General features: G+C 40.4%; 1 protein-coding gene across 2 annotated transcripts; it reads right to left on the bottom strand.

Annotated features, from left to right (window-relative positions):
- Positions 1–4,836: 4,836 nt before the first annotated feature.
- On the bottom strand, positions 4,837–13,828 carry LOC121874392. Of its 2 annotated transcripts, XM_042378520.1 has the most exons (4): positions 13,746–13,828; positions 13,010–13,407; positions 8,031–8,196; positions 4,837–6,290 (listed from the first exon to the last, which is right to left on the bottom strand). In XM_042378520.1, exons 2-4 carry the CDS (start codon positions 13,296–13,298, stop codon positions 5,342–5,344), a joined length of 1,404 nt encoding a protein of 467 aa, XP_042234454.1. In that variant the 5' UTR covers positions 13,299–13,407; positions 13,746–13,828; the 3' UTR covers positions 4,837–5,341. The 2 variants fall into 2 exon arrangements, with proteins under 2 accessions (XP_042234454.1, XP_042234455.1); XM_042378521.1 differs by lacking the exon at positions 13,010–13,407.
- Between the last annotated feature and the right edge of the window lie 410 nt (positions 13,829–14,238).

Raw genomic sequence — 14,238 nt, 5'->3', positions numbered from 1 at the left:
TCAGTATACAGTTTACATCACCTGGCAAAACATACACACGGCAGACCGTCACATAACCTGTGCCTACAACTGATGAAGATGCTACACTGTACTGGCTCTCTTATTTTACCGTCTAATATAAGGGTCAATCATAAAAAAAATTAGGATCACCTGAAGATTAACCCCCAATTTATTTCACCTGATTAGTAAACACAGTAATGCTAGGTTATGTTAGTGTTAGGTTAGTATTAGCTTAGGTTAGCTAAATTAATGTTAGGTTAGCTTAGAGTTAGTGTTACGTTGGCTTAGGTTAGGTCAAGTTGTTTAAACATGATTTGAAATAAGCTGTGGGTGGGGGAAGTGGACTAATCTTCATCTGAACCTAAATGTTATCTTCCAGCACCTTCACCACAACAAGGCTCTCACCATACACACCTTCACCACAACGAGGCTCTCACCATACACACCTTCACCACAACGAGGCTCTCACCATACACACCTTCACCACAACGAGGCTCTCACCATACACACCTTCACCACAACGAGGCTCTCACCATACACACCTTCACCACAACGAGGCTCTCACCATACACACCTTCACCTAAAACAACGCTCGGCACTATCCCAGACAGACTAGTTGGGCAAAGCATAGCATAGACTAGAGCCCAAATGATGATAGTGGTGGTGGTAGTGATGAAGGTAGTGGTGATAGTAATAATGATAGTGGTGATAATGGTAGTGGTGATAATGGTAATGGTGGTATTGGTAGTGATGCTAATGGTAGTGGTGATGCGACCTGTGGTGTAATGGTCAGCATGCTCGCCTCGGAAGCGAACAGACCCGAGTTCGATCCTCGGGCAGGGTGAAACTATGGGCAAGTTTGTTTACAACATTTGCCTCTGTCTACCCAGCAGTAATTGGGGACCTGGATGTTAATCAATTGTGGATCGTGTTCCAGGGTAATGGTTAGCCAATGCAGTTGATGAGTTGTCCGGTCTTCTCGGACTATTCCTGACACTGGGTCATGAAACTCGTTAACTTAGGGTGTGGTTGTTGTGTTGGCGACAGCTTCTACACCTTAACCAATTCACACCTAGGTGGCCCTTGGGACGGCCATCCTCATTACACGAGGGGCCAGTGGCGGCTCGTGAAAAATAAAATGGAGGGACTGCAAGCCTCACACCGAGTCCCCACCAAACAATAAGCATGGAAAGCAGAATAAAGTATTTGCCTCGTCACAACCACAGAGCCATTCACATTTCTGATAAACACTCATGTTAAACTGGCGTGTATATTCTTTGTTCCTGCTTGTACTGTTCAGAAATTCCATGCTTATTGTTTGGTGGGGACTCGGTGTGAGGCTTGCAGTCCCTCCATTTTATTTTTCACGAGCCGCCACTGCGAGGGGCAACCATTATTATTATTAGTAGTGGTGACGGGTTAAATCAGGTGCTGTCTTTTCAATAAATTAGAATAGGTTAGGTTAACATTAGGGGAGGTTAGGTTAGGTTAGCATTAGGGAAGGTTAGGATTAGGGAAGGTTAGCATTAAGGAAGGTTAGATTACAATTAAGGTATAGTTAATCTTCAGGTGAAATAAGCTAGGGGGCTGACCTTCAGGTGATGAAAGTCACCTGTATGCAGGAAGCTATGAAGAGGTGAGGTGACTATAGAGAAACAATTAAAGTCCAGTACTGCATCAAGCAATTAAAGGTGATAAACTGGTTATGAAAATGTCTATGTATGATTAGTTCTCAGAGAATGTATTTATGTTTATGTCTGAGAGAATGTATGGTTATGCCTGAGAGAATGTATGGTTATGTCTGAGAGAATGTAGGGTTATGTCTGAGAGAATGTATGGTTATGTCTGAGAGAATGTAGGGTTATGTCTGAGAGAATGTAGGGTTATGTCTGAGAGAATGTAGGGTTATGTCTGAGAGAATGTAGGGTTATGTCAGAGAGAATGTAGGGTTATGTCTGAGAGAATGTAGGGTTATGTCTGTTATGTCAAGAATGTAGGGTTATGTCTGAGAGAGAATGAGGGTTATGTCTGAGAGAATGTATGGTTATGTCTGAGAATGTAGGGTTATGTCTGAGAATGTAGGGTTATGTCTGAGAGAATGAGTTATGTCTGAGAGAATGTGGGGTATGTCTGAGAGAATGTATGGTTATGAGGTCTGAGAGAATGTATGGTTATGTCTGAGAGAATATGGTTATGTCTGAGAGAATGTATGGTTATGTCTGAGAGAATGTAGGGTTATGTCTGAGAGAATGTAGGGTTATGTCACTGAGAGAATGTAGTTATGTCTGAGAGAATGTAGGGTTATGTCTGAGAGAATGTAGGGTTATGTCTGAGAGAATGTATGGTTATGTCTGAGAGAATGTAGGGTTATGTCTGAGAGAATGTAGGGTTATGTCTGAGAGAATGTAGGGTTATGTCTGAGAGAATGTAGGGTTATGTCTGAGAGAATGTAGGGTTATGTCTGAGAGAATGTAGGGTTATGTCTGAGAGAATGTAGGGTTATGTCTGAGAGAATGTAGGGTTATGTCTGAGAGAATGTAGGGTTATGTCTGAGAGAATGTAGGGTTATGTCTGAGAGAATGTATGGTTATGTCTGAGAGAATGTAGGGTTATGTCTGAGAGAATGTAGGGTTATGTCTGAGAGAATGTAGGGTTATGTCTGAGAGAATGTAGGGTTATGTCTGAGAGAATGTAGGGTTATGTCTGAGAGAATGTAGGGTTATGTCTGAGAGAATGTAGGGTTATGTCTGAGAGAATGTAGGGTTATGTCTGAGAGAATGTAGGGTTATGTCTGAGAGAATGTAGGGTTATGTCTGAGAGAATGTAGGGTTATGTCTGAGAGAATGTAGGGTTAGAGAATGTAGGGTTATGTCTGAGAGTAGGGTTATGTCTGAGAGAATGTGGGGTTATGTCTATGTAGGGTTATGTCTGAGAGAATGTAGGGGTTATGTCTGAGAGAATGTAGGGTTATGTCTGAGAGAATGTATGGTATGTCTGAGAATGTAGGGTTATGTCTGAGATTGAATGTATGGTTATGTCTGAGAATGTAGGGTTATGTCTGAGAATGTAGGGTTATGTCTGAGAGAATGTAGGGTTATGTCTGAGAGAATGTAGGGTTATGTCTGAGATTGAATGTATGGTTATGTCTGAGAATGTAGGGTTATGTCTGAGAGAATGTATGGTTATGTCTGAGATTGAATGTATGGTTATGTCTGAGAATGTAGGGTTATGTCTGAGATTGAATGTATGGTTATGTCTGAGAATGTAGGGTTATGTCTGAGAGAATGTATGGTTATGTCTGAGAGAATGTATGGTCATGTCTGAGAGAATGTATGGTTATATCTGTGATGAATGTATGGTTATGTCTGAGAGAATGTATGGTTTTGTGGGGGTGCTGGTGGTAGAGTGGTACCGCTCTTGCCTTCGCAAGCGAGATGTCACGGGTTCGATTCCCGGGCCGGTGGAAGTTGTTTGGACTTACTTCCTAGCCCCCATTAGTCCCTGTTCACCTAGCAGTAAAGTAGGTACCTGTTGTAAATCGAAAGTTGCGAATTCGTATTCAGGGACAAGTTGTTGGAGCTTCCAATAACTTGATGACATAAACCATTGACTCTTCAGGCTTCTATGCCCTTGACTCATGAGACATAAAGGCAAGCATGAACTTAGCATGCTTCCCTGTTGGGCGCTGTAAACGCTTCTGCGCCTCACCATACACAAGGATGTAGGGGAGTGACCAATAATTAAAAATAAAAAAATGTATGGTTATGTCTGAGAGAATGTATGGATGTCTAAAACAATGAATGAAAATGCCCGAAAGAATTTAGGAAAATGACATTTAACAGATTGAAATTCCGATATAAGAATACAAACACCTATCTCTTAACACCACACACCTATCTCTTCCTATCACCTAACACCACACACCTATCTCTTCCTATCACCTAACACCACACACCTATCTCTTCCTATCACCTAACACCACACACCTATCTCTTCCTATCACCTAACACCACACACCTATCTCTTCCTATCACCTAACACCACACACCTATCTCTTCCTATCACCTAACACCACACACCTATCTCTTCCTATCACCTAACACCACACACCTATCTCTTCCTATCACCTAACACACACACACCTATCTCTTCCTATCACCTAACACCACATACCTATCTCTTCCTATCACCTAACACCACACACCTATCTCTTCCTATCACCTAACACCACACACCTATCTCTTCCTATCACCTAACACCACACACCTATCTCTTCCTATCACCTAACACCACACACCTATCTCTTCCTATCACCTAACACCACACACCTATCTCTTCCTATCACCTAACACCACACACCTATCTCTTCCTATCACCTAACACCACACACCTATCTCTTCCTATCACCTAACACCACACACCTATCTCTTCCTATCACCTAACACCACACACCTATCTCTTCCTATCACCTAACACCACACACCTATCTCTTCCTATCACCTAACACCACACACCTATCTCTTCCCTATCACCCTAACACACACACACCTATCTCTTCCTATCACCTAACACCACACACCTATCTTCCTATCACCTAACACCACACACCTATCTCTTCCTATCACCTAACACCACACACCTATCTCTTCCTATCACCTAACACCACACACCTATCTCTTCCTATCACCTAACACCACACACCTATCTCTTCCTATCACCTAACACCACACATCTATCTCTTCCTATCACCTAACACCACACACCTATCTCTTCCTATCACCTAACACCACACACCTATCTCTTCCTTTCACCTAACACCACACACCTATCTCTTCCTATCACCTAACACCACACACCTATCTCTTCCTATCACCTAACACCACACATCTATCTCTTCCTATCACCTAACACCACACACCTATCTCTCTCTAGAGCTCAATTTCTTTTACTCAACCTCTCTCTCTCTCTCTTTCTTTATCGGTCTGAATGCCTCTCCCCCTCTTTCTCTTCACTAAACATAGAATACTGTGAACAGACTTACAACAAAATTATCCTATTGAGGTTTTTTTTAATCCCTTTCATATTAACAAATCACAGACATATACTCTTACTTCTCATGACTTTATACATGTTGTACTACTCAGAGGCCAACAGCTTCTGCCCTTCTAAAGTATATGTTGTGGCTACTACTAAGAGGTTGACTCACCAGCCATGTTTTCTTTAGTGACAGTTTGTAATATGATAATGTACACTGACAAAGTGGCGTCAACATGAAACATGATTTCAGCATTTGTTTTTCCCCTCGAGTACACAAGAGACCCCAGGTGAGGCTCCCCCCCTCTTACCGTGCAGACTTGCGAGATCTTTTATTGGTCGTCGGTGGCGCTGGCGCTTTAGTTTTGGATCCTTCTTTCCAGTTCTGAATCAGCGACAACACACATTCAATTTCCTTCTCGTTAGATTTCTTCTCCGCCTCGATAACCGACACCTTCTTCTCGTATTCGTCCTTGAACAACTGAATCTTCTCATCACAGACAGTGTTTTTGTTGTTCAACTCGACCAACAGAGTCGTTAATTCTCTGAGACTCTCGTGACCTGAGGGATCCTTGTCACTAGTAGCTGCTGTCCCTTTCTTTGTTTTTCCCTGTGAGCTATTTTTTTTTCTTTTATTGGGTGGATTTAAAGCTTTTGGTGGTGGGGAAGGCACACTGCTGAGTGTGTCTTTACTGGGTGCATCTTGGGGCCGGACACCGTGAGGTGCAGCTTCAAATGGCATTATGATGACTTCTGTATCTGTCACTTCTTGTTTGATGTTTGTCTCTATAACACCATTACCATAACTGGGAGGATGGCCGGTGTGAGGTAAGGCGTTGTGATCTGTGGTAATGTTGATATTGCCTTTGCCCAATGTTTTTGAAGATGGCTGCGACGAAGACACGTACATCGGCAAGACAGCCGATGGCACCTGTAACATGGTGACGGCAGGATTGTATGGGGCGACATTGGTTAAGATGGTCATTGTATCATTGGGAACGCCAAGGTCCGGGCTATCCGGCCGTTCTTGCTTCACTTGGATTTCTTCCTGTACTGGACTCTTCCTCCTGTTGATGTTTAATGCCAAACGTCCTCTTTTCCCTCTTGCGTATCCTTCACGTTTTCCTTTAGGTCCCTGCTGTGAGTTGGCTTCAGAAGATATCTGAATGATTGGTTCTAATAAACTCATGTCCCAGTTATCATTAACAGCCGTAAACCAATCCTCATCATCATCACTCAGAAGCGAGTCATTCTTCCTGTGGACACAAAAAATTATTAACATATGACTCAGTTTACATACAAACACTGAAATAGTGTGAACAGTACATACAGTATTAATCAAATACTGTATGTAGCTACTCAGTACTGTACACCATTCTGTGCTTGGATCACACACTGCCTGCCACCAAGCTCTCACTACAACAATATTCTGTGATAACATCATCAAAGGTTGGAGGGTCAACATCAGTTGTTGATGATAAAGCTGTATTATATTATGATCATTACAGTAATTTAATGTTGTGAAGCAGCTAACCATTTGGTGATAAAAGCACCAAACTTGGCACTAAATTTCAGGGTAGTTCTTTTAAGATTAGGAGGCACCTAGAACTCCTTCATGTGTGGGGATGGGCAGCTGAAGACAAATATGATACATTAAAATAATCTTTAATGACTGTATTATCATCAGTTACACTATACTAAAATTCATTTAACTAATAGTTTTAAGAAACTTAACACATTTGTCTAGCGAGGAATACCTACAGTTTATACCTGTACAGTATTTTCTCGATTTAACGAACTAATTCAAGCCGCCCCTTTCTGTTAAATCAAAATTTTCAGCTATATCGAACTTTCCATTATTTTCTCTCAATTTAGTGAACTAGCTCACTAAGTCGAGCATGATTCCATTAGATTCTGTGCCATATACGCTGCATGGTGTATGGGGGTTTGTTTACATCCGCTCAGTCTGTTTCTTTCCGCCAGCGTGTGTGTCACCTCTCGGTCAACTAACTACAGTGCTTAGACATCATACTGAAAGCCTCAGAAAGGAAGTGGTGTGGGGGAGAAAGTCAAAAGAGTGCGGCTATCAAATGGAAAAAAGTTTGGAAATAATAGAAAATTTTAAAACAAACACCGAACCCCCTAGTTTAAGGTAAGCCATGAATAATGTTTCTAATATACATATCATGTGTCTGAGGTGTCTCCGCTAAATCGAGAGTTCGTTATATAGAATTCGTAATACTGTGTTATTATAATGTAATACGGTATTATTTATCAGGTAATGAAGCCCATAAACACACATGCTGTTCTACCCACCCTGTGTCTCCTGTAGTCCACCCTCTGTTCTACCCACCCTGTGTCTCCTGTAGTCCACCCTCTGTTCTACCCACCCTGTGTCTCCTGTAGTCCACCCTTTGTTCTACCCACCCTGTGTCTCCTGTAGTCCACCCTCTGTTCTACCCACCCCTGTATTCCCAGAACCACCGTTTGTCTCACCTAACTGCCTCCAGTCCACCCTTTGTCTCACCTGTGTTCTCAGTCCAAGAATTGTTTCACCCACTCCCTGTGTCCCCAGAACCACTGTCGACACCACCTAACTGTGTCTCCCTGTAACCACCTCTGTTCACCACCCCTGTCTCCCAGTCCAACTGTTTGTTCCCACTCACCCTGTAATGCCCCCAGAACCACCCTCTGTTCACCACCTGCCCTGCAGAGTCCACCCTTTGTTCCACCCACCCCTGTGTCCCAGTCCACCCTGTCCCACCCACCCCTGTGTCTCCCAGGTCCACCTCTGTCACCCTGTCCTCCTGGTCCACCCTATTCTACCCACCCCAGGTCTCCTGTAGTCCAATCTCTGTCTCTGACCCACTGTCCTCCTGTAGTCCACCCTTTGTCTACCTCCAATTCTGTGTCTCCTGAACCGCCTGTTCCCATCCACCCCATCCACCCTTTGTTCTACCCACCCTGTGTCTCCATCCGCCCTCTGTTCTACCCACCCAGAGTCTTGCCTGGTGTACTTGTCGATCATCTTGGAGTTGAGGCGGAGGAGCACCACGCGGGGAGACATGGCGTTACACACGTACGGGCTCACCTGCTTGAACTTGCTCAGGTACATCTCCCGTACCTCATGGGCAATCTTCCCCATGGATATCATTGTGTTTCCTGTGGAGGGAGAGTGGCTTGGTGAGTCTGCTGTGTGGTTCTTACCGGTTAACTTTAGGTCCTAGTTATCCGAGGCTAACAGGGACAGAAAAATAGCCACTTAAAGCAGGGAATTTCTGGCCATAAGAAATAGTGGAAACAGGGTTTGAATGGGACCTAAGATAATAATTGATACCCAAAACAATTATTTTTACACTACTTCCTTGCCATGAATAATGTCTACTTCACGTCCCATCCATAGCTGCTACGCTTCCTTTTATGGACGGCACTTAGTTTAGCACTAGCTCTATGCTTTGAACTCCTGGCTCAAACCAATGTCATGAAGACCTATGGTATTCTCTCCAGGAATACTGTACCTTACTGTCACAGGTTCTTCCAAATTTAATTTTAAATATCCATTCAATTTCAGGATCATAATAAACACTGTGTAAATATGTCAGATATAATATTGAAGAATTCTAGTTCATAACTCTAGAGGTATACATTACCCAACTCACATAGATTATGGCATAACTAGACCACACAAAGAAACATAATTAGCCACCTGGCATGACAAACATATAACATCATTTATTCAGACAATACAAAAGGTATACAACCTAACCTAACCTACACTGGTAACACATTATAACCACAAAATACAGAAAACTCTTTACACTGCCTAACAGGACCTAAGTGTATAATGAAAATACTCCTACAGTATAAAGGTACAACCACAGACAATCCCTAAGTACATTGAATCCAAGATCTAACCAAATGACTGATAAACTCACCTGCATGTCAAAAAAATTAACTTCTTCTGGTCTCTAAATTATGATTCCTATACCTTTTAGGTTTAGCTTCGTTGCCACAAAATTAAGCATTTATATCCAAGGAGCCAGACTTTTGTTCCCCAAACGTCCCCTTCACACCTGGCAGATAAAGTTTATTACACTTATGTGCTCTGGTCCAGGACACTGACAGGGAATTACCCTCACTAAACTTATTAACTTATACAGTTACAGTACTTCCCCCTCAAGACCTCCATTTATGGCCCCAACAATAATACACATTACAGTGCCAAGTCACAACCATTCCCTTATTAATCAACATAAATTACCTTAAAGTAACTCCTTATTTATTTAAAACATTAAAGAATTTTTTATACGTATTTGTTTTTTCTTATTTTTAATCTTAACTACTGTACTGATGAATGGTCACCTCTCTAGAGGGGGGGGTCAACCCCTAGAGGTTATAGTGAGGAGAAGTTTCATAATAGATAGGCTCCACCCCCCCCCCCCCCCAAAGTAATAGTATAATGACGATTATTCATTTATTTTTTTCCATACTTATGCCCTTCCAGCAAAAAGTTCACCATCCGGAGGTAAGCACCATTAGTTTTCTCATCATCGAAAAATTCATTTACCCACTTACATAAGATTTAACCACTGACCTGCTACTTTCTGCAACACATACTGAAGGGTACCAGTAAGTTTGTTCGGTTGGATAGATATCCACCTAACTGTATTATAAATATTCTATAGGCTGGGGTAGTGTTTTATGTACATAAATATAATGTAAGCAATATTGTGTAGTGAAGATTGTGTTGTATAATCTGGACAGTGTATCAATGTTGTATGTCTCGTCGTAGTTATACTAAGAAATGAAGCGATTCCTTGGCAGACACAGTAGTCATTGAGCAGTAAGGAGACATGTAAGAAAGGTATCAGTGAGTAGATAGTGACCATGTGTAGTATGATAGTACCATGTATCAGAATATGGTACATAAGGCCCTAAAATCATGTAATCCTTTGGTGTGTCTTGCTTTATAGAACACGAGGTAGGAGACAGAAACATTATGACATGATCTGAATGTCTGTATGAGTACTGTACTACCAGACTTGTCCTGATTATTTTGTCAGCGAATGTAGTTCTACATCTGCGACCTTGAACCCTCTGAGTACGATGTCTTATAACCCATTGAGAATGATTTATTAATCCCTTGAGAACCAAGTCTTAGCCCCTTGTGAATGATGTCTTAACCTCTTGAGTACAATGTCTTAACCTCCTGAGTACGATGTCTTATATAATAATAATAATGGATGCCCCTTGAAATTGAAGATGGCCGGCCCTAGGGCCACCTAGGCATGAATTTGTTTAAGGCGTAGAAGCTGTTGTCAACACAAGTTAACGAGTTGCATGACCCAGTGTCAAGGAATAGTCCGAGAAGACCGGACAACTCGTCAACTGCACTGACTAACCATTACCCCAGAACACGATCCGCAAATCAATTAACATCCACGTCCCCAATTGCTGCTGGGTAGACAGAGGCAAATGGCATGAAGAAATATTATTACAGCTCAATAGATTTCTTGTTATATTGAAGTAAACTCTCGCTATTCACGGGTTTGTGATTCGTGATTTCGACTATTAGCGGTAAGCATATGGTGGCTAGCTCATGAGCCTCTCCCGCAGCACAATGAGTCATCCCCACACACCCACAGCATCTCCTCTCCCTTTGTTTGCACTCAACCATTGCCTGCGACGCAGCATTTCTTGTGTCGTACTTAAAACTTTAGTGTTTCTGTGTGAAATGGCCCCTAAAAGACTGCCAAGTGTTAGTGCTGGTCATCTTTCGTTAGTCACCCGTCACCTTTTTTTTTTAAATTTTCTCTCACCATTTAATAGACCTCGTCGAGAAACAAAAGAATATACTTGAATTTAGCGGGGCATTCCATAAATAAACGCAACTTATTTGTTGTAATAATCACAAATTGATGTTATGGTGACATGCAACGTCGCTCTCGTTCAATCGTTTGTGTTAGCTAAGGAAAACAGCATCATTGGGGGGCCTGTTAGGTTAGGACGTGGCCTGTTATGTTAGGTCAGGTAAGGTTACGTTAGTAGGTAGACCTAGTTTAGATTTAACCTTTTTTCCCATGAAAAAAATATTTTTTCACTAATTTTCTTGGTGTTTTAGATGATTCTGACATTTATCTTTGTGAAAATCACTTGTCCCCCCCCCCCTCCCCAAACTCAGCATTCCCAATGTGGCCCCCAACATTGTAGGGGTGGAAGGGGAGGTGGGAATAACTTAAAAAAAATAAATGTCAGAATCATCTAAAACAGCAAGAAAACTATCAAAAAAATATATTTTTCATGTGATAAAAGGTGATTGGTGGTAAACGAAAAGTGACCTTAGTGCTAATGTTGCTAGTGGAGTGAAACGTTTAGAAACCTCACAATGTTTTTCAAGAAAGAATCAGCTGCTCGCCCAGTTGATTCGTCTCCCTCACCTACTCAGTCAGCTGCTGCCACAGCTCCACTACCCACCTCCCTGTCACACACCTCTCCACCAACCATCACTGCATCACCCTCTTCCAACAGTGATCCTGATGATCTCCCTATGCTTCAGTAACTAGATTTAACTTACTCTGCAGTATACTTCATCAAGCTCCAACAAAGGAGAGTAGTGTTGGTGACATAAGTTTCTCATATACAGTAAGGTATACAGTAGTGCACTAAGGTAGTATAAGTTGCTATTTGTGCCACTCCTTGGAACCTAACCCCCACAAACATCAAGGTTTATCAAACGAAAATGTTACATGACGCATCCTCCCCAATCCTATCCCCATATCTAGCTGTTGCTGATGTGCCGAGCAGGCGTACCAACTTATGATGATGTACTGGGGATCATATTAAAGCATTTCATCCAGCGTTTCAAATTGTAGCAACGGAAAATCTAAAACCACTTTTTGGGGGACTGTAAATTGATTATATTTATGCAGTCTATGAACATTACCTGTATACATGAACTGTCTATGTACAGAATGGGTAAATATTCCGTAGCGACTATGTACGGAACGTTACGTTGATTCTTTTAAAGGGAGATAGAGCAAAAAATATATAAATTTTACTCTATAGTATTGTCTTTGAAAATTTATAGTTCTGAAGTAATTTTTTTTTTACTTTTCGATTTCACTTAAATACAATTTTGATCACACAAAGTGAACTAGAGGGAACTATGAGCTTAAAGCATACAAAAACTGATGAAACAAAAGAATCTAAAGAAACCAAAACTGAAAAAAAGTAAAAAAAAAAAAAATATATATCAAAATATATAAATTTCTATAAAAATGTGAGTAAACACGTTGGTCTCATGTGACCAACACTTCTGCTGATTGGCTAAGTAAGAAGTAAACAATTTATATCCCCACAAACTTGTACTTTCGTATGTGAAATAAAAAAGTTAGCTTAACTCGAAGACTATAAAATTAAGACAGAAATGCTATACAGTAATGTTCTTTTATTGTTTTCTATCTACCTGTCTAAAAATAAATATACAGTATAGTTCTGTATATAGTCACTACCGAATATTGACCCATATTTCGATCATTATCACGATAGTATTTTACAGTGATATATTTATAGGTTGGATAGATAAATGAGCAATAGGGTTTGGGTGTAAATGGGAATGCCCAGTATGGGTCAATAGGCCCAGTGCAGTTTCTTCCATTCTTATGTTATTATGATGAAAAAGTAAATTGGTTAATATTCGTTTTAGGTTCACCACGGAACTTAAAATTTCTATTAAACAGGGAGAAAGGGCAAAAAAAACTTCTATTACGTTTGCCAGAATCATGGTTGTTCAAAGTGGGCAGAGCTTTGAAGCTGTGGGAAATTGTAAAATACTAAAAAGAACACCAAACAAACATTTGCGATGGAAATGAAGGTCAGATTCGTTTGAAACACAATAGACCAGGAAAACCTATTATTGTTACCATTTTCTGTGGTAGACCTAAAACTGCTGTTTATTGATGTAACCGAAGCTTACCCAGCGATGTTGGCATGTTGAGCGTCGGCACTGCATCATCTCTAACTTTTCTCTGTGATCGAGGTATAGGTAGGCCGAGTAGTTTGTACTTGATATTTCTAACAAAGTTGCTCGGTTCAAAATGAATACTGCATATCCGGGCATTATTACTATTAAACACATCTTGTCTCTTGCACAGATCAATCCACCTTCGTCTCAGCTCTTCATTTTTGGGAAAGCGATGAAATACAATGTCGCTTTTCTTTCCTCCGCTTGAATTACAACCAAACACAGCACATAGGTTGGGCATCTCTCACTATAACATTTGAAACAACGGCTCACGACGCTTAAATAAATATAAAATATCAGGCATGAGGTTGACCTGGTGAGAGTAATGACCATACCAGTAAATGGAACACCTGTGAGAAGAACTCTTAAATTAATTCTTAAAACATTGGTCAAAAATATCTTCAATAATTATATGTTATCTGGTGTTATTTCATCATTAACCTGAACCACAAACAATTTAAGGTTTAAAAAGAGTCCTCAGAATCATAAACCTTACATAACTTCCTCTAAATAAGTATAATTCTTTATAAATTATTAAATGTATAACTTTCCGGGCAAGTGTGAGGGCCCTTCACCACTTGTATATCACAGACAAAATACTAAATATTTACGTTAATTCGACTTATTTTTGCGCAAATCCTTAGTTAAACCGAATTAAAGGTTAACAAGATTGTTAGAGTCATCTCACCTTCTCTAATTAACTGCCAAGGTGAGAAAAATAAATGAAATATGAGAATAGAAGACCACTGATAGCGTCACTTTACGTTTAAGTCAAGATGTTCAGTGTTGTTGTTGTACCACGAACCAGACATTAACTTTTTTTTTAAGTTTCAATCAGACAGATTTAACCTAATTTAACCAAAGTTAATATATTATAATGTAACCCAACCAAATATAGTATAATATGTCCTAATATAGCCATATGTAACAATCTATTGTAGCTTAATCTATCCTAACGTTAAGCAAATATAATTTATAATGTTATCTAACGTAGTTTCACATACTTTAATATAATTTGACCTAATTCAACCTAATCTTACCAAGTATAATCAAATATAAACTAAATTAAGCTAACCAAATTTAACCTAACCTCAGGACTCAAACTAGGTGAAACTATAGAGTTATTGAAGGTTAAGTTGGGTTTAATTATTTTTTGTTTTGTTTAAGGTTAAGTTCCGTGA

Source organism: Homarus americanus, unplaced genomic scaffold (genome assembly GCF_018991925.1).
Source record: "Homarus americanus isolate GMGI-L3 unplaced genomic scaffold, GMGI_Hamer_2.0 scaffold44291, whole genome shotgun sequence".
Classification (NCBI taxonomy): Eukaryota; Metazoa; Arthropoda; class Malacostraca; order Decapoda; family Nephropidae; genus Homarus; species Homarus americanus.
The sequence above is the reverse complement of the archived record's forward strand: the minus strand, read 5'-3'. Positions and strand labels throughout refer to the sequence as shown.